The sequence below is a fragment of the Ictidomys tridecemlineatus genome, chromosome 10 (genome assembly GCF_052094955.1).
Source record: "Ictidomys tridecemlineatus isolate mIctTri1 chromosome 10, mIctTri1.hap1, whole genome shotgun sequence".
NCBI classification, from domain to species: Eukaryota; Metazoa; Chordata; class Mammalia; order Rodentia; family Sciuridae; genus Ictidomys; species Ictidomys tridecemlineatus.
This window is the reverse complement of record NC_135486.1, coordinates 3,752,514-3,771,371: the sequence shown is the minus strand read 5'-3', so window position 1 is coordinate 3,771,371 and position 18,858 is coordinate 3,752,514. Positions and strand designations below refer to the sequence as shown.

Here is an 18,858-nt window from a genome sequence, read left to right as displayed (position 1 = left end):
AAGGATCTGGAGGGACGCAAACACTCCCACTGCTGAGTGGCGACAGAAGATGGTGCAGCCACTTTGGAAAACAGGTTTTCAGTGCCTTAAGAAGAGAACACGCCGCACAGGGAGCCTCAGGTATCCACCCAAGGAGAGTGAGGACGTCCCCACAGACTTGCAGGTGAGGGCTCACACGGCACTGGCCACCTCAGACGCAGAGCAAGGCCATCTGATGTCCACCAACTGGTGAAGAGCAACGGGTCTGGGGAACCCAGCAGCGGTATCACTCAGACACCGGAGTGCGCGACTGCTCTGCGCCACGATCTGGATGAACCTCAAATGCAACCCCAAGGGGAGGAGCCAGACTCAGGCCTCGGGCGCTGCTCCAGCCTCTGTGTGAAGTGTCCAGGGAAAGCCGGTCAGGGCTGGCGGGGGACTGGAGGCCAATGGGGGTGAGGGGCCTTCGGGGGTGACGGAAGTGACCTAAGACGACTGTGGTGATGCTCGTGCAGCTCTGAATTTGCTGGAAACATTCTCTTTTTATTTTTAAATGGATAAATTTTGTGATATATAAATTATACCTCAGCAAAACTATTTAAAATATGGACCAAAATAAATAAATCCCAAATGTGATCATTTTTCAAAGCTTCTGCTGCCACCCACCCCAGTCACTCCCATGTCTTGCCTACGTTAGTTAATAGTTTAAGTGGAATCTCTGTTGCCACTCCTAACCCCTTAGAATCTGTTCTCCCCACAGTTAGCAGAAGAGTCCTTTAAAGATGTAAAACAAATTACACCATGGCTCTGCCCAAACGTCTCTACTGTTCCTCATTCTACTCCAAAGAAAACTCACAGCCCCGCTGTGGCCCCAAGGCCCTGTGGGCTCCGCTCAGGGGACCCTGGCCTTCTTGCCTCGCCCCTGGCCTCCTGGGATGTCTTCCAGTGAGGTGTCTGCACAGCCCGCTCGCGTCCTTCTGGCCCATGAGATTACCAGAGAAGACATCCTGACAGCCCTCCCCACCCGCCCCGTCCTGTCCCATAACCTCCTCCACGTTTCTTGATGGTATTCGCCACCTCCCGGCACAGTCTGGCCTGAGCGTGGGAGAGAGTGTGCGTCCCCACTGCTGCCCCTTCTCGAAAGGCAATCTTCTTGCATCTGCTTTGCTCATCACTGAGCCATTTGGCTCCCTGATGCAAGGCAGGCCATGCTATTTACAGAGGAGGAAATGAAGCTCGGGGACACTTAGCAATTTATTAATAGTCACAGAGCCTACGACTATCCAGGCTAGAACCTGAGGCCAGGGCTGTCTGTCCCAAAGCTGTGAGTCACTTAGTAGCTGAAGTCCACACTCACTCCATCAAGACAGCATCAAAGAAAAGTGGCTAAACAGGTCCACTCGACAGAGCTTTGTTATTCTGTTATTTTATTTTTTTTATTTTTTTTTTATTGTTGGTCGTTCAAAACATTACATAGTTCTTAATATATCATATTTCACAGTTTGATTCAAGCGGGTTATGAACTCCCAACTTTACCCTGTATACAGATTGCTGTATCACATCAGTTACCCTTCCATTGATTGACATATTGCCGTTCTAGTGTCTGATGTATTCTGCTGTCAGTCCTATTCTCTACTATCCCCCCTCCCCTCCCCTTTTCTCTCTCTACCCCTTCTACTGTAAATCATTTCTTCCATTTGTATTATCTTGTCTTACCCCTCCTTTCCTCTTATATATCATTTTGTATAACCCTGAGGATTGCCTTCCATTTCCATGCGATTTCCCTTCTCACTCCCTTTCCCTCCCACCTCTCATCCCTGTTTGATGTAAATCTTCTTCTCAAGCTCTTCGTCCCTACCCTGTCCTTGTTTACTCCCCTTATATCAAAGGGGTCATTTGGTATTTGTTTTTTAAAGATTGACTAGCTTCACTTAGCATAATCTGCTCTAATGCCATCCATTTCCCTCCAAATTCTATGATTTTGTCATTTTTTAATGTTATTCTGTTCATTTTAAATCAAAGGTAATGGTCTTAATGATTTCGAATCCCTTGATTCTTGGTATGTCAGCAAAATCTGTGTCATGCAAACACCAGAGACGTTGCTGCCGCTGTCTTGCCTTCCCAGCACGGGCTCTGGCCTTCAGAGAAGCCAGTCCCACGACTCTGCACCCCGAAATAGACACAGCACAGAAAACTTGAAGATTCCACGCACTTAGATAAATTCTTTTGGTGAGTGTACAACTTTCCTCCGCTGGCCCATCTGGCTTCTTGTCACGGCCCAGGAGGTGGAGAAGTGCCTCCTTGGTTAGAAGGAAAGAGAAGCCCAAACCTTTCATCTCTCATCTTTAATTCAGCATCAAGATTAGAAGGGTAGGAACATGAAAGATAGATAACATTCATTTGTCACCATCTCCCTCTTCCTCCAGAGCCTAAAGCACAGCGTCAGAGTTGCGCGTGTGATTTATTTGTGTGATCAGGAGATAACAACACTTTTAAAATGGTTCGAAATCTGTACACACAAAATGTAATCCAGAAAGGTACAGGATGCTTATTTGCAAATTTTAATCTCATCTCAATGTCAAGAGACTGGTTTTAGTTTCCTTTCTTCTATCTCTTCTTGTGTATTTTAGATATCTTCCCAACATATTATGGAGTGTGGACACAGTTGTGACCCAAGACATTCGGAGCATATTGGTGCCAGAGATAAAGGAACAAAAGGGAACGGTGGCCCCCAGGGCCACAATGGTGTGAGGTACCTCTCCAAAACACATCCAGGAAGCGGGGCTAGCTGCTCTGGTGCTTCCCCGAGATTCTGCCAATTACACAGAAAGGCAAACAAGGCTACCCTCCGCTGTCTCTCCTGAGTTTCAGAAGGTGAGGGATGAGATGGTGGATGACATTAGGCTGAAACCATCCCTGCACTGACCCCTGGGGAGAGAGCAATACCCTGCAGCCCACCACCCCCAGCCCAGGCTGGCTCAGACCAACACCAGGCTTAAAAGAAGAGTTATGACGGAATCACGGCTGATGGGGGAAGCTGGTTCCATTCTTCAGGCTTGCTAGGGTAGCTGCCATAGAAGAGAGTCCTTTCTGTTCTTCATCTACAGCTGTCCTTACAAAACAGATTTAAGTTCCTTGCAGAAAATGCATATGGAATCCCTAAGGGTCCTTCTGGAGTCAGCTCAACACTGCCTGGCAGAGGGGGCACGGCGTACCCACCTTGACATTGCTCGTGCATACTTTTCAATGAAGCCTAAGAGCAACTCTGTATTTCCGCATAAAACAGTAAATCACGTTTTCTTAATAGAAGCTGCAGCTGGAACACACTGCCCCTGCACACTGTCTGTTCACAGGCCCTTGTCGCTGTGCTGACTGAGGGTGACTGGCCTCCCCAGCATCACCCATTGACTTCTGGGCCACACTCAGGTCCTCAGGGCTTCAAACCCTGTCTCTGTTTGCCAACGTCTCAGGAGAAACCGACGCCAGCGTTTCTATAGTTCTGGTAGTGGGTGGGACCTCCGCGTCCAGTTCTGAGAAAGCTGAGACCTGGCGGGAGGAAGGGATCACCGATCAGTGGACAAGGTTCCCAGTAAAGATTTGTGAGTGCACTTTGTGGGTAACTCTTATCGAATCTTTTCTGATGATGAAGATAAGAAATACTCAATGCAGAGTGCTTGAAGAACACAAAGGAGAGAATGGGGCCCAGGTCTGCCGTCTCCCTGGGCTCTGTGGTCTCAGGCCAGCGGCTGGTCTTCATTTATAAATATTAGAACCCTCCCACCTTCCTGCCTTTTGCTGTGACACTTTAGCAAATCAATGCAAGAAAAAGGTCCTAACAAAAGGTTTCTTATTTTCAGGGCATCAGGACAACGTGCCTGCAGGGTCTTTTGGTGAGTGTACCACTTTCCTCCGCTGGCCCACCTGGCTTCCTGTCACTGCCCAGGAGGTGGAGAAACGCCTCCGTGGCTACAAGGAAAGAGGTGCCCAAACCTTTCCTCTCTCATCTTTCCCTACAGCACTATTTGTTATATGAATTCCACAGGTAAGTATGACCAATATCCTATCAACTCTGTGAAATTAATTTTTCAAAGTGAATGTGACCAGAAATCAGCTATCCTCCCCACTTCTAGTCACCCTAATCTTTCACTTTGAAGATAATCTGCTACCCCTCAGTGTGGTCAAGTTTAACTCTCCTGTGTTCTTAATGAATTCAGACTTAGATGCGATGAAAAAAGAGGATGAATTAAATGAATTCTTTTCCACATTTTGTATTATAAAGGGTTCATAAGATCAGTTAGCAAGCAGGTGAACTTTCATGATCTGAACATGCATTTGTAACTAGCCTCAGACCACGAAACAAACCCAGCTGCACCAAGCAATCCCTCTCCGATGACTTCCTTATTAAATATCACAAATCTACTGTACAGAATGTAAACTTTTAGAGTACACTGACATTTAATCAAGAGAGGACCTAGGACCTCTCTTACGTCCGATGTGGACGTGCTCCATCCCAGCAGAGCCGCTCGCTCCCTCATAAAGCACACAGAGGTGAAGCCAAGCTCTTCTCAAGCTGAGCTGCAGCAGCACACAGGGAAGCCAAGGGGCAGGACAGGCCACTCGGTCTCTGTGCTCCTGGCTGTGGTCTGGGGCCTGCAGCCTCCAGGACGAGTCAGGATGAGCACAAGGTGTTGGGACTCACTGTTGCCACTGGTGTGGGCACAGGTGTGTGACGGTCACCGCGACTCTCCTGCCACTCCTTACTCCTCTAGGACACATGTGCAGTGTTTGCCTGGTGCCCTGCTCTCCGCCAGGCATTGCCATGCAGCCCTGGGTAGAAGAAACACGGGCCTGGCCAACACAGAGTTAGAGTCTGGTGGGAGGGGCAGCTTGACCAAACCACCTTGGTCTTTCTACCTCGGTGACTTGTGCTCACATGGCTCCGACTCTTTGCTACTATCTGCTCATCCTCCATGGGCCAGACAACGCCCCTTCAGCCACGGCACAAACTCACACAGCGACCTGCACCTTCTCTGAGCCCCAGGCACCACCAGCCCTACCCAAGTCACCAAATGACCTGAGTGCAGGTCACCACCAGCCTGCCTGACGTCCAGGACAAACCCCAGTGAGCAGGCCCAGTGCCCTTCCCGCTGAGCCAGGAAGCAACCCAGAGTTCAGCCAGCCCAGCCAGGCAGCCACCCCCAGCCTCGTGGAGCTGATTCTCTGAAAGAAATGTGCTGTCATCTCCGTCCTTCCATTTACCAGGCCATCTTCGGGGACCTCTGCCTTCTCTGTTGCTATGTCCTCAGCTGTGGGCATCGTCACCTGTAACCACTGTCTGCCGACCGGCGTGGCCAGGGCTGTGCCTGGTGCTCCTCCGAGCAGCGCCCACTCAGCGACTGGCCAGTGGCGGCCCTGCAGGCCCTGCTGCCTGAGCGGCAGCCACGCAGCAGACAAGACCGTCCCGCTGCCCAGCGCGTCCAGACGTTTACTCGCAATGAAAGGTCCCCAGGACCACAGTTGAGGGCAGAGTCCCTGGAGGGGCCTGAGAAAGCTCTAGAAAAGCCCTCACCCCTGACCTGCGGTGGGTGGTCTGCCAGAACTCTGCTCCCGGCCCTCCCCGCGCCCACCCCTCCACTCTGACGGAGTGGGGGCGCTGGGGCCTGCACTGAGCGGGTGACGGGGGCTCCTGGGGACAGGGGGAGGAGGGCCCTTAGAACTGGCGGAGATCACCGCCATCCGCGGTCCTCCTGGCTGTGGCAGGAGGCGAGGCTTCTCCCCAGCGTCCCCGCAGCACTTCCGCCTCAGGGAGGGCAGTCAGGGGCCTCGGGAGGAGGCACTGCACAGCCTTGGCAGCTGCCCACGGTGTGGCCAGAAATCAACACCCGTTGGCTGACGTCTCTCTGGGGGCGGGGGACACTTCCCCCTACCTGAGATTCCTCTGAATTTCCTTCCTGGCCTCCAACACCAGAGCTCCGGCTTCCTCCCCTGGCCTCCCACCCTCCACTGCCTCCCACCCGGCACCGGCTGGCTCCTCCGCAGGAGAGGCCCCACCTCTCAGCCCTGCCAGGCTCCGCCACCCAGCGCCCTTCCCTCCCACCTGGTCTCTTTCCTCTCCTCTCAGACCCCCCTGCTCCTCTTTGCCTCCCACTGCCTGTGACAAAGCCCTTCTAAAATAGCGCTGGTGACTCACCGGTGGAGACTCTGAGACTCCATTTATATGTACCCCCCACCAAGGGGCGTGAGGCGTCCACAGATCTCAGCCTTATTTTTACTCGTTCTTGCTGAAGGGTTGTCTGTCAGAGGGGAATAAAAGTGTCATGTGGCCTTTGTCTGAGTTTCTCACGTGAGGACTCGGGCTGACAACCCGTTTTTCTCTCTTCAGCCTCTTCCTTCCCACCTCCCTCTCCTTGGTCTGTTTCTATTTCTGCAGGATTTATTAGTAACTGCAGCAGAAATTAAACCAGAATCTTACCAATCCATGTGCTTTGTCTTTAGTCGACGGAACTAGGGGACCTTCATTCCTGCCCCTGGTTCATTCCCACACCCAGGGAGCAACCCGCCACGCCACACTGTCCAGGCCTCTTGCTCTCATTCCCACTGCGTCCACCTCAGGACTCCTCTCCTCCAACCTGGACCCAGGCAGTGGTCACCTAGCCAGTCCCACTGCCCTTGACCATCTCCTACACCCTCCAAGTTGCTGTTCTAAACCTCAGCTCTGACGGTGCCATTACCTGGGCCCCTTGGTTTAAATCTTCCTGAGGCCTGTCTCTGGGCCTTCCCTATCCAACTTCCAGCTACTCCATGACCCCTGGGCCCTCTAACCCCCATGCCAACTTCCCCAGAGTGGATTCAATGCCCTCTGGTCTACGGTCTGTACCTTTTGATCTTCACTGCTGAGGGAGAGGTACAGAGGAGATGGTGTCTGTTCACTGGACTGGAAGCCTGTGCTGTCCAGTCTCCGTATTGGGCACCAGGGGCACCAAGCTCACAGTCCCCACCTTGACCACCAAGTAAGACAGAAAATAAAGATGAATAAAAATAGTGTTTCAGGACTATTGACCATGACAGAAGCAAGCCCCCGGGTCTGAGCAGGCACAGCAGAGGGGCCTCACCTGGACAGAGGACATCAGACAGGTCTCCGGCAGGAGGGGAGCCCTGAGCCGGGCGTTGGGAGCATGTGAGTGGGAATGGATTTGAGGACTGTCTTCTTGATGATGGGACTGTGCTCCGCCAGGGTTCAGACAGTGGGTAAAACAGAACACTTGGCTGTGGACCGGAGTCTGCGCTGGTAGCTCATTGCTCCTCGGTCCTACCTCCACTTCCTCGGGGTGGTTGGTGCCAATTTTGATCTTGGCCAATAAAAACAATTTGTGATGAATTTCATAATCGTAATCGTCCTCCCCCAACCCTGGCTGCCTGCAGCCCAGGAATGGACAGAGGAGCAGAGCACGTGCAGCTGAGCCCCACCAGAGCTAGGACAGGTGGGCCTGTCCCTGTGCCCCTGCCTGTGCAGGAAAGGAAAAGGCTGCCCCCTGCTGGGTGGAGGTCGCAGGTCCCCCAGCCCAGAGCCCCCTCCCTGCAGGCTTCCTGCTGTGGCTGCTTTTCCGCCCTCACCGTCCACTCAGCCGCCCTGTCACGTCCCATGGGCTTTAAAACCAAGCAGCAGTCCTCGGTCTGGCAGATGTGGACCCTCGTGACCGCTCCTCTGCCCCGCTTCGCTGGCTGACCTCGCTGGGCCCTCAGTCCTGAAGAGCTACTGCATGTCCTCATGCACGGGGTCCCCTCGTGGCAGGCCTCGTCAGAATGAGTTTTCACGCAGAACTGACCCTCGGGCCTCAGGATAAGGTCTAGACAGAGGAGCTCCTGGTGTCCCCCGCTCTACATCCTGTCACCTCGCACGCTGCACCACGTGTCCTCCCTGCTTGCTCTGTCTCCTCCTGTGTTGGCTCCTGGAGGCCAGGACCCAACGCCAGGGTCAGCCTTCACTTCTGCGCCCACCACCCCCAGGCTCCTGGCCTGTAGGGCCACGGCAAGGGCCTGTACTGAGCAGAGAGAGGAGGCTGTCCCCTGGGGAACCCCAGGGGACCTGGCTGCACTCACCCTGTGTCTGCGGTCAGGCACCACCGAGCCTCCGCCCACGCCTGCCGAATGACTAGGTGAGAGGGAAGACGGGAGAGGCCTGGCAGCCACCAGACAGCCTCTCCAGGTGTCCACCTGAGCTGACCTTGAGGAAGGCCGCAGGGCAGGCGGGCCTGCCTCCAGGGCTCCACTCTGACCCCCACCCCTCACTGGCCAGTGCAGCCTTCTCAGGCCTCTTGCTTGTCTTTAAATAACGTCTGTTATGTGATTATGTGAGCCCAATTTGTTAAGCAAGAACGTGGTTCTGCTTTATAATAAAAGCTAGGTATTCCCCAAACTGAGACAGCTTTAATGAGATGAAAGTCAAGTGCTGCTGTCCCCTTCCACACACCACGTCACTGCCGCCTCAGGAAAGCCGGACCTGGGCTCCCGGGGTGCCCAAACACAGTGCCTCGGGAAGCCCTCTGTCCGTCCTGGGTGAGTCTGCTACCTTCACTCCTCAGACAGCAAGAGCTTTATTCTGACTTATTAAAGCTTGTTTTCTTTAAAGCACCTTCAAAGATCATGTGGTCACTCAGCCATTAGAAAGGACAGGCGGCCCCACCCAGGAGGCCACAGCTCAGGGTCCCGCTGCAGCTCACAAGGGGTTCGACCTGAGGTGAGCTGGTTCCAGCAGGCCCCTCAGCCACCTGCACAGGTTCTCGACGCGCTGAGTGTCCCCAGGATTGGGCAGCGCTGGCATGTCCCCTTCTACTGACACTGTCAAAGGGAGGGCAGCTCTTACTGTTCAGGGGCAGATGGAACCGGGCACGCCGCCTCCGCCACCTGGAAAGCAAATCCACAAACACGAAGCCACCCAGCAATTCAAGGAGAACAGAGGAGAGAGGGTCTGGGCGCCCAGGGATCCGGGGAACCTTAACAGTGCACTGCAGACTGCGATCACATCGAGAGATGCCCGTGTGACTCTGTCTGGGGACATCAAAAGCTTATTGGTAATAAAGCATAACTTGTAAGACAGCATATTATTATTGGTAATAAAGCATAACTTGTAAGAAATTGCCATGGGGTGGCGAGTTGGTTGCCCAGTTCAGAAAGCACTGAGTTTAGCATCAGAGCGCAGCTGGCATCCCGGCTACCCAGGAGCTGTGGCAGGAGGGACAGAGCTTGAGGCCAGCCTGGGCCGCAGAGTGAGACAGGAAAGAAAGAAAGAAAGAGGGGGAAAGAGGGGGAAAGGGAGGGAGGGAGGGGGGAAGGGGGGGAGGGAGGGGAAGGAGGGGGGAAGAACAAGAGTCCTAGAGCACTGAATTTTACTTTAGAACCTCTTGCACCTCAACTCCAGTTCCTGCCAGCCAGACCCTGGGAGAGGAAAAGCCCTGCCTCTTCCTGCCCTTCCCACCCTCACAGCAGAGCTCAGAACGAAGCACTGAAAGACTCAGCTCCAGACCCAACCTGAGTGACACCACCCATGAGGACGCTCAGGACGGGGACAGGGACAGCTGGATGAGGGTGTCCCCTACTCTGCCCCTCCCACTATGACCAAGGCGAGGTGAGGTGGCCCTCGAGTGCCTTCGCACTGTGCTCCTGACACCACAGCGGGACCCTCAGGGGTGAGTTGGGCTTTGGTCAGACACACCTGGTGGGGACCGCCTGCCCCGGAGGCCATGGGACCTCAGAGAGGCGCACGTAGGACAGAACGTCAGCGACACGTTACCCTTCCCTCACATAAGAGTAGGCCAGAGAACCATTCGCAGCAATAAATATTTATTAATTACAGAAGGTGAATGGATACAAAAGTCATGAAGATAGAAACCCAGGGAAACGGTTTTATTCAAGCAGCACTTGCGTACAAGGTGAGCGGAGCCTAATTAGTCAGTCCATGAGCTTGAACCGGGAGCTTGGCGGCAGCCGGGAGGCACTACCTGGACAGGGTCCCGGCTGTGGTGGTGGGCTGGGCCCTGGGGGGGCTGCTCTGGAGCTTGCTCCTTTTGGTGGTAGACCTGCTGTCCACGCTTTTGACCGCTGACTTCACCCACTCGGCTTCTGGATTAGCACATACTTTCAGGCCACGTCTGGTGATAAAACTGTCATGCAAGAAGAGAGAGAGAGTCGGCCACAAGCTCTGAGCCCTCGGGTCAGGAGCCGCCCACAGACTGGAAGAGCTCTCAGGCACAGACTAGCAGAAGGAGTGACCCTCAGAAGCAGGACACCACAGAGGAACAGCTCCCTCTCTGGCTGCAGCCCACAGGACCGTGCCCCCAGGAGTGCCCAGAGCCTTCCCCCCGCCCTGCCTCCTCAGTTCCACCAGGTGTCACACCTGGCCTGGACCCTAGTGACCAGCTGCTCAATTACTATGCATCTGCCTCTTTCTCAAACCTAAACATACTAATTTTTTGGATTGAAGTGATTTCTTTATTTCAATTCCTTTGGGCAACTCTGTACCAGGGACAGCTGCTCCTCCTGCAAAGGAGATCCTGGAGAGGGACGGGCTCTGCAGGCCGCTCCGCACCCTGTGCCCCGAGACTGCCCAAGCGCATGTGGCCTGGCTGCCGTCTCTGCACTGGCCTCAGACTGGGCACAGCATTCACCTGCTCTGCTCTTAGGTCAAATCAGGAAAGAGGACTCAGATTCCTATTTGGGGTTAGACTTTGGCAATGACCATCATTTGGTGGGGCTGCGTGAAGACAAGACGAGGGGGCCAGGCAGAGGGCTGTGGGTCAGGCTGTGGCTCTCCTCCAGTTGACCGGTGTCCTCTGAGGCACAGCACCCACTCTGCTCCCTCTCCATATTGCTGTCCCCCCCGCCAGGCCCTCTGTGGGAGACACTCACATCACGGCCTTCACGGAGCCCTCCTTGATGGTGTAGGTCCTGATCCTGTTGATGGGCAGCCGCTGCGTGGACAGGCTCACACAGACGCTCTTCTCAGGGACTTCACTGCCCACACCTGGAGAGAGGAAGCAGAGAGACAAGACGGTCACATTCAAGGCAATGGTATTGTTTCAGGAAATTTGTGATGAGAGCAATTGAATTGTCATTGTCACATGGCACATGTGTATTTTCACAGAGATACCTCGATGGGCAGCACACGGCCCAGTGATGCCCACTCATTCAGGGACACACAGCTCTTGCCGAGGCCTGTTGTGTTCCGAGGGTTTCGGGCACTAAGACGGACAGAGGTGGACCCTGATTTCATGCAGCACGTCTTCAAAGGGGGTCAGGTACAAAACAGGTAAACAGAGAATTTCCAATAGCTGTGTTACCGTGCTGCCTGTGAGATGGGAGGGTCGTGTGACAGAGAGTAAGGGGACAAGGCGGCATCCAACGGGGGAGGCAGCTCATCTTTAACTAAAGCATAGATAAAGGTGTTCTTGTTTCATGGCAAAATGTGAAATACAGTGAGGGGGGGCTTCACCCTCAAAGGAGTGGCCGAGAGGAATTCAACTGGTGAGTTGAAAGGAGCATCTTGCACTGCAGAGGGGAATTGGCTTGGGAGGGTTAGCCATATAAATGGTTGGGCAAGATCTAATCAAAGTTTCCGAGGGCCCATTTTCTCCTTCTCTGTGGATACTGGGTGTGTTCACAGAAATCTCCACCCACAAGCACCTTAAGCAGTGGCCCATGAGGCTCAGGTTGGGGTCAGAGGCTTTCTGAGAGCGTGCAGTGGACACCAGGCTCCTGCCCGGTTCCCGTGCCGGTCTGCGTGCCCTCCCTCTTCTACCGTTGCCGGTTTGTTCTTAATGCTGAGCTGCCTCTGAACTCAGTAAGAAGAAAAAATCTGGCTTCTTTTCTCTTCCCTTCACTATTTAAGAAGCCATTTTTCTCTGTGTGAGTGTCTAACAGGGCCACCAGGACCCAGCGCATCCTACTGCCCTCTAAACCACAAAAGCTTTCGCTCACGCTCAGTGACGTCGTGTGTCTGTTGTTAGTTGTTGAAGTTTGAGTCAAAGCAAAGATTGTTCTGCCCGGTTCTGAGCCAGTTCTGAACACAAGAAGCTGAGCACCAGGGGATTATAAAGCTCCTTCAGTAGGAAACTTGGGAATGTGAGGCTGGCGTCTGCGGCTCTCGGCCTCTCACAGAGCATCACGGCCCTGCCCAGATCTGCATCCCACCAAATGTGACACCTGCCATCTCAGAAAAACGCCAGGCATATGGCCACACGTGGTGTAACTCAGTGGTCATGAGCTATTTTGTTTCATCAATATTTTGTTCTGCCCAATGTCGAGGAGTCCTGGTCTTTGCTTCATTTACTCACGGACTCTTTACCTAGTTATAACCTTATATTACAAATTTACCAATAGGATACGGAAAAGTATAAAATAATTCCAGCCAGTAGGAGAAATTGATCCTTCCAGAAATGCCTGTTGAATGCCCAGACAAGACTCAGGGAATCTGAATCTTCTCTGGACATGACTTGCAGGTTTGTTGGGTCATTTATAAGGTATTGATCTACCTGTTCACACCATGTAAGCACCTACAAATTCAAGAAATTTATCCTAAAATGGTAACATTTTTAGCAGTAATAATAGACTTTCCCGCTTACTTAAAGGTAATTTGACTTTCTGGATTTGAAGGTATGAGTTTCCATTTTTAGTTTGATTTTAATAAATATAAAACATTGATTTGCTTCAGAACATACATCCTCAATCTTATTCCCACACTATAATGGAACTCAAGATTTTGAGGATTTATCAAGATCAATAGTAAATGAGTAAAAGCCACAAATGCATTTATAATCATCACCACCATCTGTAGCTACCCTTAATCAAAAATCACCATTTATAAGGAGATTTGATGTGAGTAAATAAACAAGTAATCCATAAATAAGTAAATCAGAAGATCATTTCATTTTAATACTAGGTGGGTATTAGTATAATTTAGGGATAAATGAGCACAGTTTCAAAATGGTTAAGAAATTTACTCCAGATCACCTAATTAGGAAGAGCTAAAACCCAGCACGTAACCGAGTGCTCTGTCTTGGGAGTCTCCAGTCCCATTTTGCATAGGGGAAGTCATAGGCTTAGCCTGGGAAAGCAGTAACTCCAGTCAAAACCTGAGTCAACCCCCATATGCGCCCGCCCTCCGGCAGCCTGCCCCTCCACTCACCGTCCACAGTGCATGCGGAGAGACAGCAGATGCCCAGCAGGGCCAGGAGGAGAAGTCTCATGGCTGGGGTCTTGCGGAGCTGTTCAGGAGACTGAGGGTCGGCTCCCCGCCGGCCTCTTTTATCCCTCCATGGTCAGCGCGAGGCACTTCCTGTGGTGAGGGGGCTTTCGGGGTGGGTGTGGAATAGCGGAAAGTCTTTGCAACACCGATGCTTTTGATCTTAAAACAGAAGGTTCCTTTGCCCCTTCACACTAACCCCACACCCTGTGGCCTTCTCCTCTCCTCCTGTGGTTAACGTGTCAGTGAAACCAAATTTCTACCTAGAAGAAACGGGCTGTCTCATCTCTGGCCGCCAGTCTGAAGTCAGATCTTCCACTGCAGAGATGCCCCAGGCCTATGTCATGGCCCAACCATGGGGCAGAGCGAAGGAAGTGGGGTGCGGTGGTCACCGTGGCCCATCCCACCTGCCTCTGGCCACGGGGCTTCCACGCCAGGCTCAGGAGCCTGGCTGCCGTGCCCACCCCAGGAAGGCAGGGGCTCGACTTCACTGGGTCCTCGTTTCTTGGCCTCTTTTATCCTCACTCCTCTCCTCACCCTTCATCCCGTTGCCCCCATTTCTCTGCCCCTCTCTGCCCCACTGCCCAAGAAACACTGACGTAAGTGTGAGCTTGTCTCTCACGTGTGCTTTAGTGGAAACTTAATATATATCTTAAACAGCTACTGCCAAGTTGTCCTGCACCAACTGCATTTGAGAAAAAAGAAAGGATCTGTAAACTGGCCACTCTGACAGTTGCTATTTTTGGTGTTTTCCCGACGAGTACTGGGCTACATGTTTGCATAATTGTGAACAATGTAAGTGCTGTCTAACATCAACTTCACATCTCCCTGTGCTTCTTCAACCTCCACGCCTCCACTTCAAGCAAATATAAGCCTGTTCACATTCAACCGTCCCCTTACAACTGACTGTGGCATGATCTGGTCTATAAGATCAACTCTCATTAGTGCACGCAGACATAAGCCCCTCTACCATCAGAAGTGGGTGCTGGGTAAAGTCCCTTAGTCATCTTTATAGCTCTTGTTGTCTGTTGCCCTCGGAACCTTCCAGAACAGGCTTCAATTGACAACGCCCCCAGCAGGACTTAGCACACCATGGTGCTACAGCCTTTTGACACTCAGTTTTTGTTTCTTTTTATTTACGTAAGCATCAACAAAAATGTATTTATTGAATACGTGTTATATATAGTTAGAGGTTTTGCCATTGCTATTAGGATTATGAAAATAAATTCCTGTTTCCATGGAAATTACAGGATAATCTCTAAGAGATTTTTCATGGCTGACATTTAATTTTCCAGCCAGACTTCACCCTGAACTTCAGAATGGCTTTGAAATTATGTCTGCTCTGGACACCTCCTCCATCCAACCTACTTACGAGGACCAGTGTGCTCTCGTCCTTCCATTTGCAAATACAGACATGTGGGGGTCACCTCAGACTCACAGGGAGAGGGAACTCTTACACATGGCCGGTGGGAATGGAAACTCATATAGCCATTAGGGAGGACGGTATGGAGCTTCCTCCAAAGCCCAGGCGCAGGACTGCCGTGAGACCCAGCGACCCCCTTGTGTCCAGGGAGGGGACCAGCTGCTGGAGACACTCCAGCACTCCCATGCCATGGCAGCACCGTTCACAGCCACCAAGGCGCGGAATCAGCCTGAGCCCATCAGGGCCCAAATGGACAGGGAAACTGGCCTGTGATCTCCACGGACGCTACTCAACCACTACAGGGGTCCCGCCACCAGAGGTAACAGGAAGAACCTATAAGACGTTACCTTCCGCCATGCGCCAGGCTCAGAACCTCGTGGTGGGAAGACGTAAAAGTCGATCTCACAGCAGCCGAGAGCAGAATGGTGGTCCCCTGGGGCTGGGGATGCGATGGTGGTGATGTTAGTCAGAGGACACAGAGTTTCAGTTAGATGAAGAAATAAGCTCAAGAGATCTTTGGTACAAGATGGTGACTATAGCTACTGATACGTCGTATTCTTAAAATACGCTGAGCGTCTCCACCACAGAAACAGCTGTGAGGTGTGCGTGTTAGATTCAGTCACTCCACTGGGGACACTATATGTGTTTCAAAACATCATGTTGTGTCCACTAAATGCCTGCAGTGTTTTCCGCCCATTTAAAAGGTAAATAAAATAAGCAATAAAAACAGAAACATAAGAGGAGGAGATAGTGCCTTGGCTTTCTCCAGTTTTTGATGAAAGTCTGACCAAAGGCTGTTTTCATTTAGCCCATTGAAATGGAGTTTCTTAAACCCTCAGGGTAAATTCTCACTTTGTCAAAAGATGGGGTCCTGCCTCTGCTGCAGAAGAACAGTCACCCACAGGGCAACAGCACAGAACCCAGAAAGGACGGCACCTGGAGGTGCCCCAGAACCCCTCATCTGCTTCTCCCCTCCTCCTCCTGGACGCTGCCCGGATGGGTCAGAACATCCTGAGGCTTCTCTGTTTCTAAGAGGATCTGAACTCTTCCCACTGTCCACCCCATGGTCCCCCAAGCCAGCGCCACCTCTCCCCTGGGTCAGTGGATCTGGATCCATGTCCCACACCTGCCGCAGAATCCTATCAAATCGCCAGCCACACCACGTGGCTCCTCTCCAGAGCGTCCCCCAGTGGTCGTCCACCTTTGTGAGTCACATCCAGAGTCGTCACAAGGGCTTAGGCATGCCATGGGCCTCCCTGGCCCAGGCTGGCCTCTCCTGTCCACCTCAGGCCATCTCCTGCCACCCCTACCCCCTGGCTCCACTGGGGCCTGGTATGTGGCTTCCTCACACGCAGCCTGGCCCCTCCCTGGATCCACCAGGTCTTGGGCTTCCCCAGGTCTCTCTCCTGCTTCATTTTCACCCACAGCACCTGGCACCTTCTGATGTAATGACATTTACTTGTTGGCCCCTTCACTGCCCACCTCCTCCGTGAGTTCTTCGTCTGGTCATTGCTGTCTTCTTAGAGCCCGGTACCAGCCTTCCTGGCTGGCCCAAAGGAGCCGCTCAATTCAGATGCCAGATGATCCTAGTGCGCATGACTGAGCCAGCGCAGGAGTGTGAGTGCGCCATGCACACACAGAGCAAGCTCTCACACCTGCAGAGCAGTATGACTGGGTGCTGAGGAGAGCGCTGGCTGTGGAGGGAAGGAGACGGCAGGGTGCAGGACAGAAGCAAGAGGCCTTCCCTCCTGCTCTGAATGTGTTGATTCCCTCCCATCAGCCTGTGGTCCACGTACGGATCTCCTCTCCTGTGGAACCTGTATCCTGGATTTCTCGGATTATCTGTTAGGAATTCTCTTCCTCTTGCTGGGTGTAAGCATTCGTCATCCTTCTTCCTGCCAGGTGCCCCTCACAGGTGTTGGGAACACGTCTCTCGGTCCTCACGGGTGGGTCTTTTCACTACCTCTATGGGACAAAAACCCGAGGAACAAAGCCCCCTAATTCTAACGTGGCCCAGTGTTTTGCGGTTTGTCTGTGGTTAGTGCCTTGGTGCCTTCCCACATTCTTCTTCCCCAAGGGCAGAGAGTTTACCTCTTTTCTGACAAAAGGGTTTAAATTCTTGCATTTGGCGTTTGCATCTTCAGCCCCACTGGTGTTAATTTCATGCATGTCACCTAAGACGGGGTCCCGAGGCGATTTTTCTCTACACGACAGCGTTTTCTTCCTCTGGTTTGGAGTGGTCCCCTCCCCACACCGCCTGGCACACAGCCAAGCACACGTGTGCTTCAGACCCCTCTGTTCCACGGCTGGGTGTGTCTGTGCCCCATGGCCCCGCTCAGACTCAGCAAAGACAGCCGGTGGCTGAGCTGCGGCCAGCAAGCCCCCTTCCTCACCTTTCTCCAACTCACTGGTGGTCATGAAAAAAGAATCAGACCACAGTGAGACCCCAGTTCCCTTCCATTCAAATGGCCAACCTTGATAACTCTGAGATCAGTTCTGCGATGGCAAAACATGGAGCAACGTGGGTTTCTAGGGCCGCAGGAAGCAGCAGGACACACTGAGAGCAATCAGGCGTTGTCACATAAAGCTGAGCTTCTGCACCGTGTGAGGATCCGCACATCCACCCCACAGGTGTACCCAGAGCCACTCGTAGACGGAAGTGCTTCTGGACGTCGCAGCGTTCAGGTGAGGGTAGACTGGCCACCGTGCAAGGTGCGATTTGGTTATTTGGATTAATAGGCTGCTGGGTAAACGTGAGGAATGCCTAGCTGTGCCCCTGCGATCAGGCAGGCATTCCTGAACACCATGTCTTGGGGACTGTCCTCCCAGGGTGGCCAGGAAGCCACAGGCCACGGCCTGAGAGAGCCTGAGCCTGGAGAAGTGACACCTACTGTCAACCACCCAGAGGTGGCACCTGCTTGTGGCCACATTGTGTTAGTGAGGAAGAGTTACCTGGACCTGTCCAGAAGCCAGGGTTGGGGAGAGGAGTGGGTGGGGTCGCTCCTGGGAAATACAGGCCACGCCCGTGCCTGGAGCAGGGCTAATAGGTGCTGGGGACCTACGACCCCCACCACAGCTGCTGCCCATGGCCATCTGAGCGTGCCCCTCAACTTCAATGTAAAGATTAAAAGCAAAAGAAAGATCCCTGTGGTCATGACTTTCTTTGAAACATGCCGTGTAAGTACGACGTCTCTTAGATTGTGCCTAGTTTCCCCCCAAGATTAAAAGATTAAAAGAATACAACACTGTACTCTTCTGATACAGTGCTGATCAAGATAAAGTGAGATAAAGAAATCTAGACACTATAGAAAAGTGTTTTTAAAGTAGTTTTCACCCAAATCCAAACTTAACCACTGCGGTGAACTGTCCTCCCAACACCTCTCCGGGTCAATGGGCCTTCGCAGGTCAGTCGGCCGACCACGCGGCGGTGCAGATTCACTGAGCATGGGCAGCACCATGAACTGACTGGAACGCGGAGCTTGAAGAGGTGAGTGGCCCGCTCACACAGGCTGGGCGGAGACAGAGCTGGACACCACAGGAATAGGACACCACTCTCAAAGCCAGGGCTGCCAGGCTCCAAGGCCAAGCCACTGAGGCGTGCCTGGCAGCCCACACGGCAATGGGCACACACATTTCCCTGAACTCAACATGGTCTCTTCCTTGCAGACATACAGCTTTCTTTCCAAGGTTAGGGCAAGGCTGGCTGGCAGACTGAGGCCACACAAGACAGCTCTCAATGGCCACTACTCCTGCATTCAAAGTGAGATTTGTCAACTGAAAGTCAACTCTGGGTATGGCTGCATACGGCATGAAACCGGCTGTGGCTGAAGCAAACCGGACCTGATTGACCCTGCCACTACTACTGTATGAAAGGCCCCCTTCTCCCTGGTCCTTACCAGTGCTGGGTGTCATCGGTCATTTTAACCAGGGAAGCCGATCATGTTAATGAATTTCCCATGAATTCCGTTTCACTGGACTGTGTGCCCCTTTCTTTTTTCCTTTCTGAAAGAATTTTCATCACAAGTTTTTTCTCGTAAGTTTCCAACAAGAGCAAGGCCAGTCACACATGAAGTGACGGCCCTTGGGGTGCCTTCCAACAGGGGTGGCAGACCCTGCTTGCAAACCTCCAGGCTGCCTGTCCAGCAGAACCTCAGCCCGGGTTAGGGGAACCCCTGGACCGCTCCTTTCTCTCCTCAGGTCTAGCAGGGATCTGACATTC

General features: G+C 52.7%; 1 protein-coding gene and 1 long non-coding RNA gene across 3 annotated transcripts; both read right to left on the bottom strand.

The window, feature by feature from the left end:
- Nucleotides 1-2,309: 2,309 nt before the first annotated feature.
- Nucleotides 2,310-6,386, bottom strand: LOC120887444 (uncharacterized). Of its 2 annotated transcripts, none has more exons than XR_005730688.2 (2): nt 6,170-6,386; nt 2,310-3,525 (listed from the first exon to the last, which is right to left on the bottom strand). It is a non-coding gene; the product is annotated as an uncharacterized LOC120887444 (long non-coding RNA). The 2 variants fall into 2 exon arrangements; XR_013426332.1 differs by lacking the exon at nt 6,170-6,386 and adding an exon at nt 5,907-5,991.
- Nucleotides 6,387-9,802: 3,416 nt separating this feature from the next.
- Nucleotides 9,803-18,043, bottom strand: LOC101970885 (lymphotactin). Its single transcript, XM_078022271.1, has 3 exons — nt 13,160-18,043; nt 10,885-10,999; nt 9,803-10,139 (listed from the first exon to the last, which is right to left on the bottom strand). Exons 1-3 carry the CDS (start codon nt 13,218-13,220, stop codon nt 9,974-9,976), a joined length of 342 nt encoding a protein of 113 aa, XP_077878397.1. The 5' UTR covers nt 13,221-18,043; the 3' UTR covers nt 9,803-9,973.
- Between the last annotated feature and the right edge of the window lie 815 nt (nt 18,044-18,858).

Coding starts and splice junctions, on each gene's coding strand:
- LOC101970885 (XM_078022271.1), bottom strand. CDS start 13,220: ATGAGACTTCTCCTCCTGGCCCTGCTGGGCATCTGCTGTCTCTCCGCA. Junction 11,000..13,159: donor CTCCGCATGCACTGTGGACG/GTGAGTGGAGGG, acceptor TCCTCTCTCCAG/GTGTGGGCAGTGAAGTCCCT. Junction 10,140..10,884: donor GGCTCCGTGAAGGCCGTGAT/GTGAGTGTCTCC, acceptor CTTGCATGACAG/TTTTATCACCAGACGTGGCC.